Here is a 26810-nt window from a genome sequence, read left to right on the forward strand (position 1 = left end):
CAGCAGCTCACCCTGACCAGCATCAACACCAAATGCTTTTAAAAAAAGAACAACCACATGAACATTATTTTTATTTCTCCAGCAAAATCTGTTTCTTTCAGTCTTTCATTTGCTTCTCTTCTGAAGACTCAAGTCTTTATTTCAGACATCTGCCTATAGAAAATAAGTATCTTTTTAAAGGGCACATTAAAAGATGAAAACTGAAGCTTGAATAACTTAATCAGCATACAAATTACACAGATATAAAAGTTCTGTTTCATTGTCTTAACTTACAGTTTATTTTGTACAGAATTCATTATGTTATACATCTAAGACTTATTATATTGTATAAATATCTGGGGTGTGATGTATATACATATCCAGTGTTATAATTCAGCAATTAATGTATGCATTTCACAATACACTACCGTGTATTTCAATGTAGTGCACATGATTTCTAGTCCATAAAAGAGCACATCCGCCAGGAAAAATCAGCATTTCATTCGTGGGGCTTTTATCCCACCCTGCAACACAAGGGTTTCTCCATTTTGTAATGGACTCTGTGCACTGTGTATGGCTGTAAGGTCTCCTTGTACATTCCCCAAGATGAGTCAAGGACCAGCAGCTCCAAACATGAACGTGGGGGTGTTGTACAGTGGGAGGAGCCTGGGGCAGGGTCCCTAAGGAGTGGGGAAGGGGCACAGGGAGCCCCAAGAGCTGGACAGGGCCCCCAAGGAGTGAGGAAAGGTGCACAGGGTCCCCCAAGAGTGGGACAGGGTCCCTAAGGGGTCCCTAGGGGTGGGGAAGGGGCACAGGGAGCCCCAAGAGCTGGGCAGGGTCCCTAAGGGGTGAGGAAAGGGGCACAGGGAGCCCCAAGAGTGGGACAGGGTCCCTAAGGGGTCCCTAAGGGGCACAGGGAGCCCCAAAAGCTGGGCAGGGTCCCTAAGGGGTCCCTAGGGGTCGGGAAGGGGCACAGGGAGCCCCAAGAGTTGGGCAGGGTCCCTAAGGAGCCCCTAAAGGGTGGGGAAGGGGCACAGGGAGCCCCAAAAGCTGGGCAGGGTCCCCAAGGAGCCCCTAAGGGGTCCCTAAGGGGCACAGGGAGCCCCAAAAGCTGGGCAGGGTCCCTAAGGGGTCCCTAAAGGGTGGGGAACGGGCACAGGGAGCCCCAAGAGTGGGACAGGGTCCCTAAGGGGTCCCTAAAGGGTGGGGAAGGGGCACAGGTAGCCCCAAGAGTGGGACAGGGTCCCTAAGAGGTCCCTAAGGGGTGGGGAAAGGGCACAGGGAGCCCCAAGAGTGGGACAGGGGCACAGGAAGCCCCGGCTGGGCACTGTGGGGTGAAGGAAACGAAAGGTTCTGCCCATGGGAACTTGCAGCTCTCCCTCCCTGTCCTGTGCACGCCCAGGCTCTGCTGCCCCTCTGTCCCAGCTGCCCTGGCAGGGCCGGGGGCTGGCATCAGCTTGGTGTTGAAGTTTGCAGCTCCCCGCGTGCCATCAATGCCCCCCTGCCCACGGGGCTGCTCTGGTGCCTCCTGTGGGGTGTTCACACCACACCCTGAGAGCAGCAAAGCTCCCACAGCGCTCTCTGCACACACCAGCAGTCAGAGGTGGTGTTTGTTTGGTGTTGAATCACGGGTATTGCTTCCCTAGGCTCCTACTGAAGCGTAATTCGAATTAACCTGACGGTACAGCTCCTATTTCCCAGACAATTCTACTTTCCTGCATACTTACATACGTACATTTGTGCCTTTTGATCACTTGGCTACCATTGCTTTGTTCTCTCAAAAGCAGAGACTCTCTTATCAATGTGTAAATGCTGCTCAGTTAGCAGCAAAGTGGAATATTATAAATTCCATGAATAAAATATTGTATTTAACAGCGTCACTTAAAAATATTTAGGTGAATGGGAAAATAGGGGGGGGGAGGAGGGTGTTTAAAATAATTTTTAATTGAATTTGCTTAAATTTATACAGCATGTCATAATTTTGAAATTAAAATTTGAGACTATTTAAAAGGAACTGATCAACTCAGAACTCATATTTTGCATCAGATATATTCATGTTGAATATATTTTCCTTTCATCTTACGAGAAATAGCATAAAGGCTCAAACCAGGATAAATCCAAAATAACTCCACTTTATTGGTGTTATCCCAGTTTTACTGAAAATAGAGAGTTCTCTCTTCCCACTTCTTTTATTTTTGTATTGCTTTTTTTCCATGGTTGTATTGCCATTTTCCATGTAAGAGCTTTCATGTAATGACATGTGATGGAATAGAAAAAGAAAATTTATGAAACTGCAGATCTTTCTTCCCCCCCCCCACCCCGCCATTGCAAGATTTGGGGATTGGGTCTTTTTGTGCACAGCTGTTCCCAGTTCCACTGTTTAACTGGTTCCCAGTAGCAGCCGTGCTCCTTCCCGATGGGCAGGAATTGTCATTTAACTTGGGCAGAGGATGACACCTCCGTGGCTCTAAAACCGCCCCAAATTCAGCCACTGAGCCACCCAAAACCTCCCTGAGGACCTTCACGGCCATGCTGGGACTTCACCCTCAGTGGTAACCCAGCCCCAGGCACCTGTGAGCTTCCACCCGCAGCGGGTCTGGGATCAGTCAGAGCCCAGGAGCACCAGGAAAGTTCTGGAAAGGCCAGAGGTGTCCCCTGGTGGCTCTGGCCCCTCCCTGAGTGCCCGGGCACGATGGACAGCCAGGGCCTGGGCACCAGGGACAAGGGCAGGGACACCCCAGCGTGCCAGCAGGGAGCCCCTGAGCTTTGGGAGCCTCCAAGGAACATTGTCCAGCTGGGGGAACTCGCTGGCCTCTGATTCCGTGGGGGAGGCAAGGGAGCAGCCCAGGACAGCTGCACGTCCCTGGGCTCTCTGGGGACACGAGCAGGGACACGAGCAGGGACCCTGCAGCACTGCTGGAGCCTCAGCAGGAATGGAAGGAAAGGTTTCCATGAGGAAACTGAGCCCAAAGCAGGGCTGGAAGGAAAGGTTTCCATGAGGAAATGGAGCCCAAAGCAGGGCTGGAAGGAAAGGTTTCCATGAGGAGCCCAAAGCAGGAATGGAAGGAAAGGTTTCCATGAGGAGCCCAAAGCAGGAATGGAATGAAAGGTTTCCATGAGGAGCCCAAAGCAGGAATGGAAGGAAAGGTTTCCATGAGGAGCCCAAAGCAGGGCTGGAAGGAAAGGTTTCCATGAGGAAATGGAGCCCAAAGCAGGAATGGAAGGAAAGGTTTCCATGAGGAGCCCAAAGCAGGAATGGAAGGAAAGGTTTCCATGAGGAAATGGAGCCCAAAGCAGGGCTGGAAGGAAGGGTTTCCATGAGGAAATGGAGCCCAAAGCAGGAATGGAAGGAAAGGTTTCCATGAGGAAATGGAGCCCAAAGCAGGGCTGGAAGGAAAGGTTTCCATGAGGAAATGGAGCCCAAAGCAGGAATGGAAGGAAGGGTTTCCATGAGGAAACAGCTCCGTGCTCTCTCTGAGGCCACGGCCCCGCTGGCACACGGAGGGGTTTGCACTCTGCAATAGTTGGGCTCTTTGCCCTCTGCACCTGCCAGCAGCAGCTTGGTTCCTCTGATTCCAAGACACAATCAATTTGTGGTCAGTTTATACTCTACTGTGCAAACAATAGTAAATAGGGATTTTTTTTGTTCTGCTCTGTGGTTGAGCCAAATACAGAATAATGCATTGGAAAGAAAGGTTAAATTCTAAAAAGGGGGTTTTGTGTTGTTAGTGATAAGGATCATTGTAAGAATTCATATTTCCTTATTTCCTGGATCATTGAAAGGGGAGAGAACATTTGTTAACAACCCAAGACTTCATCTGACGAGCAAGTGCTGCATCCCTTATGAAACAGAAGCATATCTGTGTTCCATTATTTTCTCTCCTCAAAATTAGATTATAACAGATGCCATCCCCTCCCTGTGCAGTTCAGTGCCAGCAAAAGCAAGTCTCTAATCACTTATATAAGCCTGGTGTCCTCACTTCTAGTCTCAATGTTAAAATCCCTGTATTTTGCAGCAGTGACATTAAATATGTCCCCAGCTGTGGATTAGGACCCAAATGCAAAATTTCACACAATTTTCTGGTTTTTTTTTTAAATAACACCACTGAACTATAAATTCAAAGCTTGCTTTGATCTACCTAAAAGATGGGAACTCCAGTATGTAAGGCAGTTGTAATTTGGCTCTTGTGGTTATTGCACAGGATCCATCACAAGAACATGTGCTTTAGTGGGGGGGGGGTTAAGTATTCTGTAGATTCAGGTTCTTCCTAACTGTAATTTTCCATTTATCTCAGTCATACTTCAGTAAAAAAATAGATGTGATGCATATGAAATGGCAGCTTTGAACTTCCAGCATGTTTTCCTTGATAAAATTGGATAGTCTCTTGTGTGGCTGCAGTCCCAAGGTGTCTTTTTTTCCCTTTTTAATGAAACATGGTGTAAAGTTTTTCTCTCTAATGGCTTCATGGTCAGGGATGTTTTAGACGAGGTCTGGGGCTGTTGAGCATGAACTTCTCTGGCCTGCTGAACTCTACCACCAATGGATTCATTAGCACAGAGTGACTCCAAGCTTTGCTTATTTCCTAGGCAATTTTCCTTCCTACTTTATGCATTTCAATCCCACGTTTGACTTTCTCACTCAGATAATAACACGTATTGTCAGCCAAGCTACTGTTTCAGCAAAGCATTGCCCTTTGAAGTATGTGCTGGTTTTTTTTTTTTTTTTTTACAGGTTATTTTTTCACATTAGCAATGACAAAAGTGAACCCAGGGCTACTCCTTGATTTTTATTTTCCAGGGTTTATTATTATATTTACAGTTCCCTGTAAGAAGACACAACCCTTTCCCAGTAAGAGTTCTAAATTCCTTTCTATGTTTCAAAAAGTAACGACCCATATGGAAAGGAGGAAGATAATCAGTGATGAAGGAGGTATCTCTGGGGGCTGAAGCAGATGAATAAAAAACTCAAATCATTATAAATATTACTGTACTACACTTTGGTACAACCAAAAAAAAAAACCAAACCCCTTCAAAGAAAATATTTAATGTTCCCTAAGTCAAATAAAATTCACAAACAATATAAGAAGAAATTAACCACATGGGGTTTTTTATATCTGTAAAAAATAATAAGACTACTTGGCTGCATTGCACATAGGCAATAAAATGAGATTCATTCCAATCCCTTTTTCCATGAGCCTCCTCTCAGGCTGTAAGCAAGAAATGTCCACTGTGCTTTACAAAGGACGACGACTAGAAAAAATCAATGCAAACAAACATCCCTTTCTTTTCTGATTTACCATTTCCCATGAGAGATGACAAACAAATGAAGTCTCCTCTGAGTCTGAGCGCAGTTGGATTAGCATTTTGCTAGTACCAGGCAGTACACAGAAACAGCCATCGTGTGTGACACCTCCAACACCTACAGGGAGCTGTTTTAGGGGCACATCCTGGTTTGTGGTGAAACAGGATTAACTCAGCCAGCCTCTTGTACCTGCTCTCTGATATCAGGTTATCATCTCAGTACCTCCAGGGTTGGGCTGTCTTGTTCCTATTGCTGACTGGACTGACTGCTCCACCATCCATAAACAGAAGGCATAAAGGTGATTACAAACATAAGAAAGTAGTTTTACATATTGTCTTGCAGTCTTTCCATATAGTCCCTAAGTTCCTTGGAATCGCCAAGATTCAGATCTTGGCATACCCATTTAATATTATCATCACTGTCAAATAGAATTGAGTTGGTGTAGGGGCCTCCATCCTCTGGCAGTATTGTTGTATATGAAGTGAACTTTACTCGCTTCTGCTTTGGCCCAGAAGGATTTATAGGTTCACTTTTAACTTCTTTTTCACAAAGGTACTCAGAAGATCTGAGGATATGATTATGAAGAGTCTTCTGGGAACTCCCATTAAGGAGAAAGTTGCTTTCTTCAAACTGCATCCCTCTGTCAATCATGGTAGTGCACTCCTCTGATGGGAGCGAAATGTCCACTGGGTTTTCCAGGAGCTCCACCTCATTTCCAAGCCAGACCCAGTCATGGGAATGGGGGATGTTGCCTTGCTCACTCACAGCAAACCTTTTGTGCCTGTACTTCCAAGCAAATGCCACGCAGTTAATCAAAAAGACCAAGATTGCTAAGCAGAAAACACAGAGCAGCGCGTACATGCCAATCTCCAGGTCTGTCAATCCTCTGGAAGTCAATGAGAGATCACTGGGATTGTTTTCTCCTGGTATTTCTACTTGGGTAGGGAAACCTGTGAAGGCAGTTGGGTTATTTTGAAGCTGGCCATCCTCCAGGGACTCCTGATCAATGGGAGAGATGAAAGTTGTGCTTTTGTTTGCATTGTCCTCAGGACCGGCCACGTCCTCGTGGTTTTTGGACCAGTCTTGTGCTGTCCTCTCTTGTTCTGCAGCTTTCTCTATAGCATTGCTGGCATGGCTTTTAAAATCTTTCTCCACGTCCTCGATGTCGTTGGTGCTCCCTTTTTGGTCCGAATCTTTCTGACCAAACTTCACTTTGACGTTTCCCTTCCCGACGGCCAGAACGCTCTTGCGCTTGGTCTTCTGGCAGGGCTCACTGATCACCATCTCAATTTTGATCAGAGGCCCCTGCCCGTCCCCCTCTGCCACCACGACAGGCCAGAGGGACTGGAGGCTCTGGTGTGACGACACCACCATCTCATCCAGGGAGGTGATGGACATGGAGAAGTCCTTGGAGTCGTAGATGTCCAAGGGCGTCACCGACCCGTCGCTGAACAAAACCCAAGCACTCACCACAGCCTCCTGGTGGGGAGAGGATGAGGGGGGGAAAAATAGGCGTGAGAGAGAGAGCACAAATCAGACACTCCGTTGTTAAAGTCTGAAAAAAAATACAGAGTTTAACTTTGAGGTTTCTATTTGGGTTGGTTTTTTTTAAAGAAAATGGAAATGTCTACTCTGCTTCTCATTTTCTTGCAGGCTTGTGTTCTCCAGACCACTGAGGCATTTACCTCACCTTCAGGAGCTATCAAAGAAAATTTAATGAAAGTGCTGGAAAAAACAATTGACGGTTCTTTTTTCTCAGTCTGAAGTGAGAAGCCTCTTTTGAATGCCAGAGCCTTATGATGAAAATAATCATATTTCCAACATCACGGTCAATTAGGTTTGTAAAGGACCCATAATGGGGAATTTCTCTAATGCTGCAGTTCCAGTGCCTCATGTAATACAATGAGCAGGGCTGGAATGTGTTGAGCCAGCGAGCCCATCCAGCCCGTGGAACAAACTGGGAGGAGAACACATCTCAGTGCAGTACTTTATATTTTCTGTCATGCTTTCAAATATGCAGGACTTGCAATATGCAAAAGGGATTGTGGTCTTTCCTGGGAACCATAGAAACACTCATAAAAAACACCATTTTTATGTTTTGACCAAATCAATTTGTCTTCTTACTGGAAATTGCTAGTGCAAAAAAATATAGTTACACTTTCTGCACTGATGTAGAACCTCAGCTCTATGGAATTTATTAAAAAACCACACGTGGAATTTGTTCTGTGGTCTCATTAAAAGCTATTTAATTCCTTGCATTATATGGTTCAAAGTAAGCACAAACTCATCAGTTTTCAGCAATGCAGGTCATGAAAACTTCTGTACCAGCAGCCAGAGGTTGTTTTGGCTGAGCTGACTTTGTGAGACAATTAAGGACTGGCATGCCCAGCCCTGCTTGCACAGCTAGGCTGTATTTCCCCACAGAAAAAGAGTTTTTTGTGGCACATCCATGCTTTGTTTGGCACTGTGCATTCCCTGACAGGTCCATCCTTTTCCCTGTGCTGTGCAGGTGCCCAGAGCAGCTCTGGAGAGCGCAGTGGTCACTGTGAAGGGGTCAGGAAGATGAACAGCCTTTACTACAAGAAGTGACTGCTTTTCACAGCCATATATTCATTATGTCTGCTGCCTGAAATTTACAGCAAATTCCTCTGCCAAAGCAGAGGCAACAGCTGAATTAATTTGATGCATTTTTTGGGAGCATACCTGTTTGGGAGTGCGCAGGATGTCGTGGGCAGAGGTGGTGGCGACGATGGCTCTCTTATTTCCTTTGCTGCTTTGAAAGGACACGGACAAGCCCGACACCAGCTGCACCCCCAGGTCAGTAATGGTCACCCTGTCATCCAGAACTATCACTGTCTTCTCTGCCAGGATGGAATCCGAGAGAGGGGACAGAACCTGGGGAGAGAAGGGAAACGCCCTGCATGAAACAGCAACGAAGGGTTTTAAAGCAAGCTTGGCCTCTAACCAGCACACCAGATTAATCCTGGGTTTGTCACGTCCATGTCTAAGCCAGAGCTGATGTTTCCCCCAAGACATTACACTCATTTGCTGCTAAATTACTTTATTTAAAAAAATAATTTAATAAAACAACAAATCGCTTCAAAATTGCAGCTTGATCTCGACAAAATATATATAAATATAGAATAAATTAAATAGATTTGTTGGGTTTTTTTGAAAGTCATTTTTGTGGGGTCTATAAAACTCCCTGTTCATGCAGTGCAGCACAGGACAGAGTGTAAGGCACTGATTAACACTGAAACTCAGCGAGGGGATAAATAAGTGCTCAAAGCCTGGCTGATAGGAACTTGGCCTGTTGCCTTTCCAGGGACAGAGGACCTGAATGAAATGAAAGTGAGACTTCCAAAAGAACTTTGAAAATCCCACTGGGTGCCTGCCTGCATTTTTCAATGCCAAAACACTCCTGCCAGTTGCTCTAAGACCTTGTTTCTAACATGCTCAGAAAGAGACTCATCTTTATACTGGTGACAGAAAGAGCTGGTTCGAGCCCAAAATACTTGAGGTGTGATTTGTCTAAACCAACATGAGAAACCTGCAGCACAGCTCCCTGCACTGGAGCTTCCTGCTCTTTTAGGGTCACTGGAGAGGAAGAGACATTTTAAGGGCAGAAATCCCTGGACCTCTCTATCCCATTTATTTCAGGTTGAAGGGAGCAGAGCCCTAAAATCCCTGTGTTGACTCCAGAGTGTGACCAGAACATTACAGGTGTTTGCAGCCCCTGAGAAGAGCCCCAGTCCTTCCATTCCTTTATTTTAATTAAGGAAGGTGCATGGATTTGGATATTAGGTGGGGAACATGAACACTCCAAAAGATGTCTGAAGATTATTTTTGTGTCCATGGTTTGTGATCGGTTTTGTGAACGTAAAAGGTCTAATTTTTCAAATATGTTCAAGCATATAAAGGTGCACGTAGATATTTTGTACAATTTCCCAACAGTTATGCTCATATGGTCCCACCAAAGTTAAAAGGAGCTGGCTGTGTGCCTCATGTCACCTCTTTCACCAGCCAGAGAAATCTCCTTGTGCTCCAGTCACACTAAGATGGATAAATCCCTACAAAAGCTTCACCTAAGGGCATTTTATGGAAGTGACAAATAACCACAATGAAAACCCATTCAAACTTCCTTTTCTGTTTAGCATGCCCATTTTTTCAGCTGCTTTTTTTTTTCCCCCCCTGAGATCAGTGAATTTCCTACACCAGCCCTGAGCCCTGCTGAGCCAGGGTGTGTGTGAGCCTGAGCCCCCTCTGGGGCTGCAGAGGGCTGTACCTGCACCGTGGTGATGCCTTGCTCACGCCCAGCCAGCACCCGGCCCTCCTGCAGCTTGGCAACCCGGGGCTCCTCCACCTTCATGAAATCAGCCACGAGCTCTGTGATGTCAAACTGCCACTCCGAGCCCAGCAGGTAGGTCAGGTGGCCCCCAAACTCCGAGGACTCGGCCACAAACTGCGTCAGGACCCTGACCATGGCGTGCTGGTACTGCAGGGTACAGCCTTTGCCTTTCTTCTCGTCATCTTCTTCATCCTCGCTGTCCCGGGTGGGCCTGTGAACACAGCCAGCTTTGTTAGCCTGATCCCCCCCAGCCCTGCAGAGCTCCAGCTGCACCTCCTTTGTGGGGAAGAGTAAAGGTAAGATGATTTCCACAAAGCTGGAAAAGCAGGCCTTAGAAACAGAAAGAGCAGAGAAACTCAGAGCTAGCTGCAGCTGCGAAGTCTGAAGGTAGAAAAAGTTACAATGGGATATAAAATCATAGCTTGAGTTCTAGGCTTGGCTAAGATAGACCTTAAGACTGCAGAAAAATATGCTTAGCAGGAGAGTAGAAGGTTTTAAGCTTAATAATGAAGTATTGTGTATTGTAATAGAAAGCAGACAAGCAGCATTGTGTGAAGCAGGTGTAGGTGTGCTTTTAGTGACTGGCTAGAACAACTGTCTGTAAGCTTTAGCAATATGCCATTGGCTAGAAAGTTTTCAAAATGCTTTGTAACAAAAAAACCTTTAGCTGCTGTGAACAAAACGTGAGCTGCTACAATCTTCCCATATAATGAGGCTGATACTACAATAAAAGCTCTAAGAACTCTCCCAACAGTCCCATCCTGTTTGTGAAAGGAAAAAAAACCACACACCAACACACTCATTTTCATCAGTGTTGATGTTCTCACATGCTGCTGGGTGAGACAGGAGATCAGGGTTTGGATGGCAGGTTAGTAAATCCTGGGGAGGTGTTTGTGCAGCTTTCTGCTGCTGGGCCATTTAAAAGCTACTGTCGCTTCTTCCAGTAAATCCTTTGTTTGTGTGGGACCTCCCAGCAACTTGGAAAGGTGTCTGTCATGGCTGGGATCCCAGTGGAGCCACCTCCCGTTCTCCAGGCAGCAGAGGGCTCAGGAAAGCAGAGGGAAATGCTGAGGAGAGGGCAGCAGTGCAGCAAAGCCCTGCAGCAGCTCATCGGGTGGGCGAAGGTGTTTTACCACCCTTTTAACATCTGTATTTCTGAGCTCTCCCCTTCTCATCTCCTGTAACACCTCTGGCACTCCCTGCTGAGGCAGAGGCACCCAGCTGATCCCATCCCTGCTGTGCTCCATCCATTCCTCTGCTTTTGGGAAACACACCTTGACTGTACCTTCCCCTGACACAGTCCGTGCAGTGCCTGGTTCAGTCATGCAGTGACCTCAGGTGGCTTCCAAAAAACCAAATTAGGCATTCAGGCTCCCACTCAGGGCAGGGTTCCTCAGATTACACCGTGCAGAAACACCTGCAGCATTCGACACACTGCCTTCAATCTTGTCTATCTGTCCCCCTTTCAAAACAGAACCTGTGAAATAAAACAGCTTTCCCCAGAGCTCAGAGAAGGCATCACAGTGATTTGTACATGATAGCACTGCTGTCACACCTGACAGAGTTTTTTGTCTGCTTAAAGACTCAGTTTACCACCAATATTAATATTTTATATTTTTTTTCTCTTGTTCATTGCCTGGCACAAACACATGGATCCTCTTATCTCTTCCAAGTCAGGTACTAAGCAGTAGGTGGTCACACTTTTACTCATTATGCCCCCATGCTGTGGATTCATTGCTCAGAAATAATTTCCCTCCCTCCTGTATTTATTGAGCCTGAAGCCACCTCTATATCAAGGGTGGGAAATACAGGGTAAGTCTCTCATTTTTCAAAGTATTGCAGGAGGTAGTTTTGTGGTTACTGTGTCCCTTTATCTCCTCCTTTGAAATAGCAGCTATGAAAAACTATTATAAAACAGAATTGCTTTTGTTATAAATTGTTTTATGACAAAGTTGGCAGCCAGTAAGCTGAAAACATATCTAAGAAAAACCCTTGTGCTCTTCAAAATGACTGAAAGTCCCAGTGTTACAGAACCCAATCCACTGGAAATACATTTCCAATGCATCACTTGTTAGCTGAATATTTATATTCAGCCTCAAGTAAATGGTCTGTGGTACCTTTTGGTTTTGTGTGTGTAAAACAAGTGTCCACCATTACTTGCTGAATGAAACATCATTGAAAAACAGTGCAATTGTTAGAGGGAAGGCTACATAAATAGGATTTCTATTTCCCAAAGAAATTAGTCTTACAGAGTTTGACTAGCTGGGTATTTCAGGGAAACTTTCAGCTGTGCTCTCCTTCCCAACACCGGTGTCAGTCTGAAGTCAGCTCACAGTTGGCCAAACATCCACAAAGAAAGTTCTAGAAGGGGAATGTTCATCAAGCTTCTGTGGTCCATACCCATCTGTGCTGTAAACGAATTCATGAGCTCCTTAATGTTCCCACTTTCAATTTATTCCTGTCTTCTGACCCTCTTCAGCTCAGCTAAGCCATAACCCAGCTCTGAACAATCTCAGACTTTGGCAGAACCAAGTTCAGCTCTGAGATTTTGGGATTAGACCCTCTCTTAATAATACAGACAGATACATTAGTGCCTGTGCAGAACTGGAGAAAAATGTGCAAAGGCTGTTCAGGTAAGGAGGACTTCTGGGATTTGGGGCAAAAGAGCACAGAACTGATGGGAACCAGCTTTGTTATGGGAAAAGAGACCCAGAGCCAGTGTTGTGAGGTTTGCAGGAGATGTTCACACACTCATCACCCACGCCAGCATCATTTACACAACTCCCTTTCTGTTCCTGTTTGTCCCTGCCCAGGGCAGGGGTTGGAACAAGATAATCTTTAAGGTCTCTTTCAACCCAAACCATTCTGTGAGTCGATGTTTTATTCAGATCCAAAGGGTTGCTGTTATATTTATTTATGTGCTTGTTTATTTCTACTTCCACTGTTTAAAACTTTGCACTGCTGGATTGTCCAAGAGGAAATCTATTCAAAACAACGGCAGGGAATTTGTTTTCAGCCCCAGCTCATAAATATGAGCTGTGGAATGACCAGAGGGAAGGATTGCTACTCAGGGGCACAGAGGGAGCACTCCTATCCTTATCTCCAGGACTAGGACTGTGTGGGCAGCCAGTATTTACCACAACAAAACAATGATTCATTGGGGTATCTTAAATGCAAAGGCTCCGTTTCAGCACAAAAACATTGGAGATGTTGATATACTTCTCCTCAGAAACATGTTTTCTGTGGCAGACAAATGTGGAGCATCAGAAAAGCCTCTCCAAAGCCCAGGATGAGCAAGGCACACTCTTTGTCAGTGCAGACAAGAGGGAGTTGTCTGAATTTTCAGTACAAGCTTTGCAAGTCTGCTTTACCAGGTCTCAACTCAAGTTCTTTTCTGTTTTTTTTTTTTAATAAAGGATGTAATTTTTCCACTTTAAAGCCACAAAATCGAGATTTAGGCAGTAAGTCAGTGCTTTGTCTCCATGTGTGCAACAAAATGTTGGAGATCCAATGAATTGCACAGTTCCCTTTAAACTCCTCATTAAAGTGTTTTCAGTAAGCTTAAAATCCTTCATTAAGCAGGGAGCTCATTTTCTGCTCAAGGAAGTCCTGATGAATATAAGCTATTGCTGCATATTGTGCTTTTTTCCTCTTGGTCATCTCTGAAAATCTCTCACAGTGCTTCTTAGCCTATTTCTTGCTGCTTGCTTGGAAGGTTTTTTGCTTTTCTGGAGCGAGCCAAGGTTGCCAGAATTACATTTAATTTACATTTCACAGAGAGGAAAGGCTTTGCCAGGGAGCTGAGTTAAAGCAGCAGCCTGTTCCAAGGGTGCCTGCGAGCACTGATCTAATCAGTGATCTGTCAACTCCACGGTACAGACCTTGTCTCTGAGCAGTTGAAGTGTGTCTCTTTTAATCTGCACCCCTCTCAAACCAGGCATCACATTCTTGGGCCAGATGCTAATTTTCTGTTAAAAAAAAAACCAACCCTAAAGGAATCAGTTTTGCTGGGTTTGGATTTGAAATACTCATTACAAAGAGCCGTATATTTAAAAAACATTTGCAACACCCCTAATTGAAAAAGAAATCCCTCTCAGATACAAATTACAAACCACTAGAAGCTGATTTAGTGGAGGCTACAGAAATAAGCTGCACATAACTCCACTCACAGTTCAAGAATAAATGTAATTTGGTATTTTTACAGATCTTGAAAATACAGCCTACCTATTAACAAAAATCTCCAAGGCCTTATCTCCATAGGACATTAAAATCAATTAACTAAAGGAGCAAATTTACAGCATGTTCCAGCTTTGTGCAGATGCTGTTGCCCACCAATGGAATGGTTTGAATCCAGTGTCACTTAATTTGCCTTAAAGTAGAGCTTTACTTCAGAGGGGCAGCACTCACTGAGGGTTTAAATAAAGCAGTTTCTTTTGTCCTGCTTTTAACTCAGGCCAGCTTTCCTGCTTTTGTCTCCAGAATTGGACAGGACCAAAGCAGAGCTCAATAAACTCTGCCTGAAGTGAAGCCCATGCTGGTGGTGTTGGGAGCTTCCTGAAAACAATGTCCTATCCCAGCTGCAAATATTTACTGAAATTAAATTTCCAGCTTGTTCTGTGAGACTTTAGCCATGCAACTCCTATTAATGCAAGCTGAAGCCACTCATGCCATGTAAATATGTGTGCACAGAGCTGCTGCAGGAACCTCAAGAAGAAGGTAATTATTTTGCAGATGCATGAGGAATAGAAATAAATGTTCTTGTTAGACTAGCAGAGTCTGCCCGGACCTCTTCTACACTCTAATATTTGACTTTAATTTAAATATACACCTACTGTTTGCTGAGGCTGGGGATTTGTGCAGCCTGTGCTGGCTCAGGCACCACTTTCCCTGCACCACTCAGGAGGTGATGGTGGAGCTGAATTTCACCTGCCCAGGGAGGCTCTTCCTGTCTGCAGCAGCACTCACCAGAGATCAAGTTCTCCTCTTGATAATATTAAAGATTTGCCATATATTTGCAGCCCGATCTGGTGAAGTATTGCTGCTCTTACACAGGGGAGATGAATTGGGTTTTTTTCCAGTTTCTGGCATTAAAGCAGCCTGTCTTTTCCTTTTTGTTCTCTGACAAGTTCCTGCTCTTGCAGCACTTCAGACCAGCTAAAAACCAACACAGTTCAAACTGTGCAGGGGGTGCTTGTAAAAGTTTTGTAAAGACCCTGCTTTCTCCATGGCTTTGTGGAAATGATTCAAGAAGTCAGCTAGGCAAACATGTCTGTAATCACATGTATTTTACAATTACAAACATGACAGGCTTTATAGGGAGAAGCAAGACATTTATGGGCTCAAGAGCCATCACTGGAAAGTACAGATATGATCTGGGCACATAAACTCCCTCAGGTCTGAAGGAGAGCAGCTGTATTCAGAAGAAGAACAGCCATGCTGATGTACAAACGTTTCTTTTGTTAACAGCACCAATAAACACGTTTAAAAGATTATTGTAAACCCAGTTCTACTTTGCCATCTGGCTCAGCCCCTCAGACAGCGCTGACAGCCACGCTGTGGGGGTGGGAATGAGGCCCTGGGGCAGCCAGAGGGGATGGAAGGAAGTCTGGAGGTTGCTCAAGTGTCTCTGCACAATCCCTATAAAAATATTCCTGACATTTTACCTGCTGTATATTGATGAATAACTTTATAGCAATGTTCAGTTCCTGCTGAGAAGACAAGGAGTGGTGTGAGGATACCAACCCTGCAGGACAGGAGCAAAGTGGAAAATTGTTTTGTTTGTGAGCTATGAAGAAGCCACACTGCAATCCTGCCATGACCAGAATACTGACAGGGTTTCAGTTGATTTTGGGGCTAAGTTTAAGGCTGCCTAAGCCTGTTGTCAGGGACTTTGGAAAGAATCCTTGAGTTTCCTTCAAGGACAGATATCAAAAACCTCGTGCAAATTGCCAATATTGGCTCTCACATGAAGGTGAAGTTGAAACAACACAATGCTATGGCTTCACCTGCTGGGAAATGCTTGGATTTGGGGGTTTTTGCAAAGATAAAAGCACTCTGCTCACTCTCAAACCTACAGCTCCTGACTGCAGTCCAAATGTCTTGAGTGCTTCAGCTTATCACTTAAAAACTCATAAAAACTCCCCCATGTTTAGGATTTTGGGAAAAACATAGGAGGTGGAGGTATAAGCAGATTAAAAAGTAAAGAGAAAAGTCATAATAATAAAAAAGAGCCAAAATGAAAAGCCACTAAATCTCAGATAAAAACCATCCAAATCTAAAAATAAAGGAAATGTAAAAACCTTATGTGCAAAGTAAATGTCAGCGTGAGCAAAACTAATGCTGGCTCTGAACTATTGATTCAGAATAGCCCTGCAAAGTTAAAAAATCCACATGAATGGTCAATAAAAGGAGAAATCATTTATTTCCTGTGGAACCTTTGCTGTTCACATGGGCATGGACCTTCCAGGGGGATGGCACAGTGTCCACATTTCCTCTCCTCCTCCATGGAAAATGCCTGCAGGACTTGGGCCAGCAGCTCCAGTGCAATCCAAGCAGCAGCAAATGCTTTGCACCAAAACTCTGCAAAGCTTGCCAGCTTGCAAGCAGAGCAGACTCTCAGACCATTCCCTTTATTTCAGCTGGCCAAATAAATCAGAAGGAGACACCAGGGGGAAATTTCCAGCACTGCCTGTAATGGGTTTAACTTGAGAATGGCCATGGCTGAATGTCTGCTCCTGCAATAAACACCAGCCTAATCCTGCAGCTGTGTGCTCAGCAGAAATCCCCACTGCTTTCAGCAGGATCTGTGCCTCAGGGCTGGGACAGCACAGGCAGGAGAAGGGAAGTTCAGTGAAGATTTAAGCAGTCAGCTTAAATCCATTCATTCCTCACCCAGCACAGCTCTTCCTGCCTTTGCCACTGAAGCGAACACTCCGATGTCTCTTGTGCCAGATTCTCATCACCTCTTCTGTCATAGCCCAAAAAAAATAGCCACCTAATCAAGAGGTCAGTCATTGCCCTTCTCTGGAGTTTGTGATCCGACTACCCTGCAAATTGTGTGCTATACCCTTAGTTTTGTGCCCTTAGAAAGTGTTGGGTAACTCTCCTCCACTGCTGTCTGGGCTCTTCAGGCTCTTCAGTAGCTGAGATGTTCTCCCGGGCACTGGAGAGCTTTAGCTGGAACTGCCACAGTGTTTAGCCCTCCACTTGCTGCTGCCAGCAAGGCTTTTTCACTGGGTTATAAATCTGAGCTGGTGTCACACCTTTTCCCCACTAATATTTTTCAATTTCGCCTGAAATCCACCAACACAGCAGCGTTCCTGGAAGTTCTTAATCTTGCAAATGATGTTTTTTACAGAATGGGCGTTTGCAGTAAGGAATGATGGGATCAGAGCTCAAAATCCCCACTCTCTTTGCCCTCCTTCCCTGTCCACTTTTTCCTGGTGGAACGTGCTCTTCAGTAGGAATTGTTTCTTACTTAATTCAGAGCTGCTAAGTAGTGCAGCAGCCAGGTGTGCTGTTCAGTGCATCTGCACAGACTGAACAACCACCCAAAGTCATGGAATCACAGAGGCTTTGGGTTGGAAGAGACCTGGGCTGGTCACCTAGTCCAAGGCAGTGACACCTGAACCCTTCCTTGGCCCTGTTACTTGTCTCAGCAGGCAGGAACGGAGGTCTGGCAGTGCTGAATGTCTCACACACACACCACAGGGTTGTGTTACACCTACAGGAGAGGCCCAGGTCCTTTTCCTCAGGAATGTGTGATCCATTGTCCTGAGACTGTGTGGGATTGATGAATGCTCCAGGCAAAGCAGTGACTTTTAAACTGCACAGATCAGGATAAAATGCAGCGATTGCTGGATGTTTGAACGAAGGCTGAGGCACGCTGTAAAGCTGACGGCAAGCAGGAGAGTTTAGATTCTGAGGAGTGTTCTAAAAATGGCTGTGCTCTAACCGCAGAGCCCCAGGCACGAGTGAGGAGTGGGGCAGTGCTGAGAACATACCTTTTGTTGGAGGTGACAGGGATCCTCCAGCCCTTGACCTGGCTGAGCTCCGTGTCAGAGATCTCGATCTGCAGCGGGAGCCGCGGAACCCAGACCGTCACCTCCAGCTGGGTGGTGAAGTGCTGGTAGGTGAAATTCACAATGGTGTCCACTTTGCTCTTCATCTCCTTGCCATTAACGAAGATGGAGTCACAGCTGTCAGAAACCTTAAAAAAAAGATATAAAATATTAGGAAGTGAACAAAAGTTCCCGAGGAAGAACAAGGATGATACATGAGTCCTAAGACAACACTGCAAATATAAGGCATGCATATTGCATTTCCAGTTTTCTAATTAGAAGCAAACAGTGATAAATGGACCCCAGGGAAAGAGTTGTGCTTTCCTCAAAGGATACTACTCAAACTACAAAAATAATTTATTGATGTTATATAACCTGTGTGAATCTTTTATATTAGGCAAATTAAACTCTTCATGAATCAAACTCCATGTGCATCAACGTTTATGTTTACAACTTGCTTAAAGAACCAAGAAAAAATGGGGCCATATGTTAGTAAGAAAAAGACTGACTCAGAACCATAAACCAGGATCTTTTCCCTTTTCCTTGAGCACTGTAATGCTGAAAGACAAAGATCCCCTTATGGCTCATGAGCAGAAGTGCAGCAGAAGCATTATTTTTTAGAACTTCTCAGTAATTGTTTTAACAAAATGTATTCATAGTTGCTTCGTGGCATTCTATGAAATCACTGCTAAAATGAGCCTGTGGGCTGTGTACTACAACTCATCTGCCCTCTTGGTTCCAGGGATCTTCTCGCACAAAATCAAGGTCCTGAGCACGGATTTTATTTATATAAAACCATGATGTAGCAACTAATTCAATGAGCATCCTGAAAGACAGGAGTCCTTTGTCAGGAAGGGGTTTCTAATATATTTATAAAGATGTGCGTGTGTAGTTTTAGATATACAAACAGGATAGTTTTAGATACACAAACACACAGCCATGTATAACATTCATGTGTATATTATTCATGTACAATATTCATGTTTATACACATGCATAACATGAGTTATATACCTGCATGGGTACATGTATTTTATCTTTATCTGGTTTGCATTCTGCCTTGGAGAGAGAGAGGAGATCATTTCCCACGGGGTCCATGTAGTGTGGTTTTAATCTTTTAAACCCACATGTGGTTGTGTTCCTGGAATGCACTTTGCTCTCCTGTCAGGATTGCTCTGTGTCACCTGTCCAAGGCTCTGGCACCCGGATCCGGAGGGATCCTGCCTGAGCCCGTGTTTAAATTCAGGTTTCCTGGAATTACTGACATAACTCGTGTAGGCTTCAGTGGGGAATAGGCTGAAACACAGGTTGGGTTCCCTCTGCAAACCTACCTCAAATCTTTTCAGATATTAACAGGGATTAGGGGTTACTGAGCCAAGAAAAATTAGAGAAAATCTCTGGCAGATCCTTTGTTTTGCTCAAAAAATACAGAGTTTTCAGATATGAAGTGAAAGATCTGTCCTTCCATATTTGCCATATTCAAGTCAGCTTCTCAGATCCTTCTCAATGCACTGAAAATACAATTGCTCATTTACAGAGGGGCTAAGCCAGGTAATGAGGGATGGGCAAAGGAAACGAAGTCACTCTTCTGGAGAGAATACTCCTCTATATAAATGCTTAATGAACACGAGAATATAAAAATAATAAATCTAGATAATCTGATAAAGAGCTTAAAATGGACTTCAGGCTCAGGAGTACCACAAATGAGATGGAGCATACTTGGAATCTTTTTTTCCCTCCCTCATAATGTGTCACGAGCATCTCTGGAAAGTTTAAGCACATTAAGCAAGCCCATTAATTGAATGAGCAGTTGAGATTCTAAACCATAAAGCTTACATCTAGGGAGTTATGTGAAAATTAATACAAGACAGAAATAATTAAGAAAACTCAAAGAGGGAGGGATAAACATCAAGGCCGGATCAGGGGAATAACTAATATCTGACAAGACAGCAGCTAATTTTTCAGATTCTCTTCTTGCTGCATCAAATGTTCTTGCCAGCAGGCAAGAAAGGTGCTAAATTAGGGAACTGAAAGATGGACATTAATTGTAGCTATAAAAATATCAGTCTAGGTGTTGGAATGCTGGAAGCTGAGAATTTTAAACTTTCAGTGCTGAAAGGCACAGACCCACAAGAGAACAGTGCATTTGACCTGAGGCCGTGGAGAAGGCCTCCAAAATTGATTAACAGCACTGGGATTGTGGGTGTGTAGTTTCATTAGAAATGTGTAATATTATGTGATGGAAAACTTAAAGAGTTTAAGGTTTTAGAATATAGCAATATATGTAGAGCAAGATGGAGGTTTTAGGGCAGAGGCTGGTCCTTCTTCTTCACCTTCTTCCTCCTTCTTCTTTACGGGTTTGGGTGGTTTTGTGTAATTGGACAGAAAAGTCTGCAGTGCAGGACACGAGGGATTAGCTATTGGGTTAAAAGTAAAAATAATTTAGGTGTCATTTCTTAATTGGATAGTTTAGCCTTAGAAGACCTTGTAGAGAATGATAGTTAGCCGTTTTGTAGCTCGTTGGCAGAATGCTGTAGGACTCACAACTTGTGATCTAGGTAAGAAATAATAAACATCTGAGTCTGAACACAAAATACCATCTCGAGCGCTTCAATCCCGACCTTGACAGAGGCAGAAAAGCCAAGAACCAGCAGTTAGTGGTGGCCCAGTGTGAGGACACCTGTTGAGGTTGGGACCTCTCTGAAGAAACAGAGACAACTGCAGCTGTGAGCTGGAAAGGAAAAATCCCCAGGGCAAAGAAAGAAGAGAGAAAAAAGGAAGAGAACTCGGAAATCCCTAGGTTTCACACTGGTTTGAAGCAGAACGTGGATGCTGACACCCACGGGATGCGAACCGAGGAGGAGAACTGACAGCGAGCAGTCAGTCAGGTACGCTTTAGATTCTTCAGGGTTAATCACACAGAGAGATGTGGGAAACCTAATGTCCAGATAGCAAAGAGATGCCTTAGATCTCCTAGACTCAATGGTCAGGGACATCCTATGGCTGTCCCAAAGGACCAACTAAGAGATCTTTTACGCTGGGTGCAAGAACAGTTGCTGAATACAGATCCAGGGGCTTTTTTTTTTTTTTTTTTGATCCGTTTCTCTGGGACTCAGTGAATCTAAGACCGTACAATGCTGCTACACTTAAGAACGCAGCAGCAGGAAAACTTCTTCCAGCACGTAGGGTGGCTCAGTGAGGTGACAGCCAGCAGACGCCATGCAAAAAGCCGGCCCAAGAGGCTGAGGAGATAGATAAATCAGTGCCCTGCAGGGGCCGGAGGGACAGATCCCTGCTCCCGCAGTGCCCCAGACATCGCCCAGCGCGGCTGCCCCGGGGCACAGCGGACACCCCGGCCCTGCCGAGGCGCTCCCCACAGCCAGGGCAGCCCCTCAGCTCCCGGGGAGCAGCGCGGAGCGGGCGGGCCCGGGCGGGAGCGGCGCTGCCCGGAGGGAGCGGAGCGGGCCCCGCCGCGCGTTTTAAAATATCAAACGTGGCTTTGGCTTCTTTGGCTTCAGGCAGCTCGCAGAGCGCGGCGGGGACGGGCCAGGGCCACACGGAGGTGGCGGGAGGACGGGGGTCCCTCGGGATGGGCGAACGGGAAGGTGAATGCGGCCTGTGTTGCAAGCACAGACCCAGAGATCACTAACAGAGGCTCTGCGATGCCGAAAGCCGCGGCGCGGGGGGCGTCCCTTCCCGGGCAGACCACCCAAGCCCGGCGGCAATTTTCCCGAGCCCGTGGCCGCCCCCAGCCCTTTCGGCTCCGCCTCTCGGCCCGTTAATCACTTGCCACGGCGGGAGCGCCCACAGCCTCATTAGCGCCTATGGCCTTCCCACATAATGGCGGCGCCCTGCACACCTCCTCCGTACGGCAAAATGGCGGCGCCCTGTGCACGTCCGTGGATTATGCCTCGTACTTCTGCTGACGCCATTTTGTGACCAACAAGACGTTCAGCCTCCGTCTGCAGCGCTACCTCTGGCCGCTTCTATTATTGCACCCTCCAATTCTAATGATGTACAACAAATGCAAACACCAATTCCTCATATACAGAAGGAATTGACAGATATCATAGCCAAATCTATCTATAGTTGATATATAATCTATATATCAATTATAGATAGGTTATATATTTGATAATTATATAGTTGATGAAATTATATAGTTGATATATAATCTATAGATATAGATTATATAATATAATATAATATAATTATAATTAATTATATATTAATTATAATAATTATATATTAATTAATATATTATAATATATAATATAATTATAGATAGATTGTAGATACGTATTATAATATTGGCTTTTCGCAAATATTAAAATGTGTGATGTTAAAATAACTTCGTTCTAAAGATACAGTTTTCTACTGTTATAGTCGAAATATAGTATAGTATTTAGTATTTCTACTGTTAATTAAGCTTAGACATAGTAGTGAAATAGCTATGCTTGTGTTAAAATGCCTGCTTGGATGGGATAACATCCAATGAACAGGATGAGGACACCTGCTACATAAGATATGCCAACATATACATATAGAGATGCATGTAGATATATACATATAGATCTGCCAGCTATCAGCACTCACCACTGAAGACAGTGAGGACCAAGGCCCAAACTGGAAGTGATGAGGAGAAGGAGCCAAAACCACAGCCAAGAAACACACATGCTCTAAAAAGGCAGACCCGAGGAGGGGCCTTGTAAAATAGTTCCTGGAAAATGCAAACTGGTTTATGGATATGCATAAGGGGCTGTGAATAGGCAACAGGCTGATGTAAGGGAAAAGGTATTTAAGGGGTGTCCCCGAAGGTAACAGGGTGCTCTTGGCTGAGTGCCATGATGCACCCAGCCATAAATAACCTTTTAATAAAGAGCTGAACATTTAATAAAGGCATTAGCCCTGTTCATTTCAACTTCTACACTGCATTCCTTTGTAGCTGCTGCTTCTGAGGGAACAAAGAGGGAAAAAGGCTCTTAAATCTCTCCTGCAAACACTACCAGTGAGAAGAATCAGCAAAAGCTCAGAATGCCACCCTCTCGTGTAAAATGCACAGTTGAAAGCAGTCTGTCACCATCCATTGTCAGCTGCCTGACAGCACCAGAAAGTGCTGCTTGAGACGGTTTGCAGGGGAGCAGGCCAGCCACCATGTGCTCCCGTATGCAGGTCAAGGGAAAGAGAGCTGCAATTAACCTCTCAGGGCTTTGAAGCAGGTGGTTGGCTCCGATCCCCACAAGTAATCGTAAAAAAGTTCAAATTGCCCTGTACAGCCTGTGACAGCCTCCTCATTTTGGGCTAATCCAGAAGAAGATAGTTCAGGAGGAGTAATTGGGAAACCATTTGATGCTCAGGTCACAAAGGTTTCTGCACCCTTTGGGGGAGCAGGTAAAACAGAGGGAACGTGAACTGACAGGAAAACAGCTGATGGCTGCTTGTGGCTCATCTCTGCATGCAGGGTCTGCTCCCAGGCTCGTTCCTCACCCTCAGCTTGCAGGTCATCCTGGAAGGAGCCCTCACAGGAGACAAGACAGTCACAGTCCTCGTGGCTCTTTATTATTCAGGAGTTTTTTTGGTCCTGCTCAAACCCTGCTGGGCACAACCATTTTTGTCCACACTCTCAAGCGTGGGAGGGGAGAGCAAGATCTGCTTCTGCAGCGACCCGGCCACAGGGACACCCATCTCCTGTCTGCAGCACCTCAGGGTGCCCAGCCCACACCTCATCCCCAAAGTCATCCTTTTCACCTTCAGGCAAACACTTCTCACTGATATTTACATACAGCTGGGTATGGACATGGGTAATGAATTATAAAGGAGAAACTCCTACCCAAAGCAATGAATTCTAGCTAATTCACTGCAAAGCAACACTGACTAAGTGGATGGAAGTGTGAGACCATGCACAGTGCAAAGCTGTCCTGTGGCACCTTTCCACCTGTGAGTTTTTGACACAAACCCCAAAGGGATGGTGCTAATTTTACAGCCTGTTTAAAGAAAACTGAGGCAGATACCATGTGTATCAGAATTTGGTCTAACACGGAGTCTTTTCAGCTGAAAAACTCAGCCATTTGGTTTTCCAGCCAGGTCCCCAGATAATTTAAATTTGCAGTTCAAATTCACCCTTGAAAAGAGGTGCTTGCTACCAAAAGAGCCTTCACCAGTGCTTCAGAAACGCTGGATTTACAAGAGGAAGCTTTTGCTTGGAGTCAAGATCTACTTGTCTTTAAAAACACCTGAGTTCAATGGGACGGGCATGCAGACTTCAGTGTTGTAACCCTGATTTTTCTCATTCGTTTCTCATTCCTTGCCTGCCTGACAGAGCCATTCCTGATGCCCACCTCCATCCCCTGCCCAGCGCCCAGCCCAGCGGGGCACTGAGGAAGCAGCAGGGCAGGAGCGCCTGCCCTGGAGCTGTGCGTGCTCAGGGCACAGGAGCAGAGCACAGGGATGCTCTGCAGCGAAATGTGGGGGATACAAAGGCTCGTTATTGCCCCTGAGGCTGTAAAGAGAACAATTGTAACGAGATTATAGAGAATGGTGCTGAGAGTGAATGGCTCATTCTCATAATAATCTCACCCATTGTGATTTTGTGGCCACCTTTCCCGTGGCATTGTTCCTGATGTTGTTACCACATTAGGAAGGATTTGCTGAGCTGCTTGTTTGCTCCTTCAAACCCTTTCACTGTGTGTTTACTTTCTGCCTCTTACACCTTTTTAAATGGCTGCAGCATGGCTGGATCATACTTCTTTTCTGGTTTGGATAATTTTCCACTTTACTTTTGCTATGTTTGCTTCAGAAATCACAGAAATCTCTGAAATCACTGCCTCAGCCTGAGGAATTTGGCCTGGTGTTTGAGTGATGGTTGAAGACAAAAAGAAGGATTATTCTTCCCATCCTTTCTCCCTCTACCAAACAGCTGCTTACCCCCACACCTTCCCGTCCTCTTCTGCACCTGAAGACATTGCTGCAGTCTCCCCTAAATAGCAAGGGACAGAAAGATGTGCCTCATGTCTTGAGACAAAACAAAATATACTCCCAAACCCTCTTTAGATAAGAAATGCTGGGTGTATTTAAATTCAGAATTGTGCCTGACAGCAGTCAGTCTAATAAATGTCAGGCTTCTTGTTTTGGCTGCAGCTGTGTTATGTCATGACGTGACAATTATCCAAGCTCACAGGACTCGCCCACATTCATGTGTCGAGTGATAAAATCAAAATTTTTCATTAGATTTTGTTACTCTTTTAAAATTAAAACGAATTGGCCACGACTGGATCACAGTTCTGGCGAAAGGTGACAAACAGCCTGTCCTGTTTGAATCCCAGTTCTGCCCAAAAGGTGACAAACACATTGTCCTGTTTGAATCCCAGTTCTGCCCAAAAGGTGACAAACAGCCTGTCCTGTTTGAATCCCAGTTCTGCCCAAAAGGTGACAAAAACACTGTCCCATTTGGATGACAAACACATTGTCCTGTTTGAATTCCAGTTCTGCCCAAAGGTGACAAAAACACTGTCCTGTTTGAATCCCAGTTCTGCCCAGAGGTGACAAAAACACTGTCCTGTTTGAATTCCAGTTCTGCCCAAAGGTGACAAAAACACTGTCCTGTTTGAATCCCAGTTCTGCCCAGAGGTGACAAACACATTGTCCTGTTTGATTCCCAGTTCTGCCCAAAAGGTGACAAACAGCCTGTCCTGTTTGAATCCCAGTTCTGCCCAAAAGGTGACAAACAGCCTGTCCTGTTTGAATCCCAGTTCTGCCCAAAGGTGACAAGCACATTGTCCTGTTTGAATCCCAGTTCTGCCCAAAAGGTGACAAACACCCTATCCTGTTTGGATGACAAACACTGTCCCGTTCCAGGTGTGTGTGGCAGTGCCAGTGCACTGTGCCACCCTGTGCTGTTGCCCCCGCAACTCTGTTGCGGCTAGCAACTCTAAGCAGGGCCCTTCATCCTTTATAATAAACCCTATGCTCTAAAGACCGGGCCTCAGAGATCCTTCGTTACCACCCACCCAAACCGTCCTGGAGTCCAGCAGTCCCCGCAGGTCTTTGTCTACAGCGGCCTGTGGCCCTGAGTGGCCGGACACCTCCAAAAATCCAAACGATCGAAGATGTGTCGCAGACCCAAGCTGCCCCCACCTCAAACCTGTGCTGCCCTGACAGTCCCAAGGGAACCCTACAAACTGACATCAGGAGCCCGGGCTGGCCACTTTTCTTTCCCAAGGAAAAAGGACCAGTCTGTGTCTCCAGGTGTCTGTGGCCCTGAGTGGCCGGACACCTCCAAAAATCCAAACGATCGAAGATGTGTCGCAGACCCAAACTGCCCCCACCTCAAATCTCTGCTGCCCTGACAGTCCCAAGGGAACCCTACAAACTGACATCAGGAACCTGGGCTGGCCACTTTTCTTTCCCAAGGAAAAAGGACTGGTCTTTGTCTCCAGGGGTCTGCGGCCCTGAGTGGCCGGACACCTCCAAAAATCCAAACGATCGAAGATGTGTCGCAGACCCAAGCTGCCCCCACCTCAAACCTGTGCTGCCCTGACAGTCCCAAGGGAATCCTACAAACTGACCCTAACCCTAACCCCTAACCCCTAACACCAACCCTAACCGCAACCCTAACCCAACCCTAACCCAACCCTAACCCAACCCTAACCCCTCACCCTAACCCTGAACGCACCTCCTTAGCTCTACAAAATGGCGGCATCCGTGTGGTCATGTGACAGGGAGCAAGATGGTGGCGCCCATGGGGTCACGTGATGGGGAGCAAGATGGCGGTGTCTACATGGTGGGGGTGATGTGGGTAGTGGGTATTGTAATGTGCCAGGTGGAGCACTAGTTAGGGGTTGTATAGGTATACATAAAAAAGAAGAAGAACTATATGTCCGGTGCAGCAGTAGAAAGTTTCAGGCTCCCGGGGAGTAAATTCTCTTTTTTTTTAATAATTATTTAAAGTTTGTTTTTTATTTTACTCCCAGGGAGCCTGAAAGTTTCTACTGCTGCTTTTTGAAAGCTAGAAAGGGAAACAAAGTTAGAAATGAAAAGATGGAAAGAAAAAGACAGAGTTAAGAGAGTTAAGAGACGACTTAAGAGACAACTTAAGAGACAAGAGACGACTTAAGAGACAACT

At 45.4% G+C, this 26810-nt stretch overlaps 1 protein-coding gene across 7 annotated transcripts in view; it reads right to left on the reverse strand.

Moving 5' to 3' along the window:
- Window positions 1-4757: 4757 nt before the first annotated feature.
- TMEM132B (transmembrane protein 132B) overlaps window positions 4758-26810 on the reverse strand; it is a 229659-nt gene continuing 207606 nt past the window's right edge. Inside the window, exons 1-5 of one of the 7 annotated variants that reach the window (XM_053993815.1) lie at window positions 21549-21611; window positions 17633-17838; window positions 9567-9840; window positions 7985-8176; window positions 4758-6760 (exon numbers count right to left, since the gene is read on the reverse strand). In XM_053993815.1, coding sequence (XP_053849790.1) covers window positions 5606-6760; window positions 7985-8176; window positions 9567-9840; window positions 17633-17796 — 1785 coding nt within the window. In that variant the 5' untranslated portion in view covers window positions 17797-17838; window positions 21549-21611 and the 3' untranslated portion in view covers window positions 4758-5605. The other 6 variants (XM_053993812.1, XM_053993813.1, XM_053993814.1 and 3 more) reach the window with 6 other exon arrangements.

Source organism: Vidua macroura, chromosome 18 (assembly GCF_024509145.1).
Source record: "Vidua macroura isolate BioBank_ID:100142 chromosome 18, ASM2450914v1, whole genome shotgun sequence".
Taxonomy (NCBI): domain Eukaryota; kingdom Metazoa; phylum Chordata; class Aves; order Passeriformes; family Viduidae; genus Vidua; species Vidua macroura.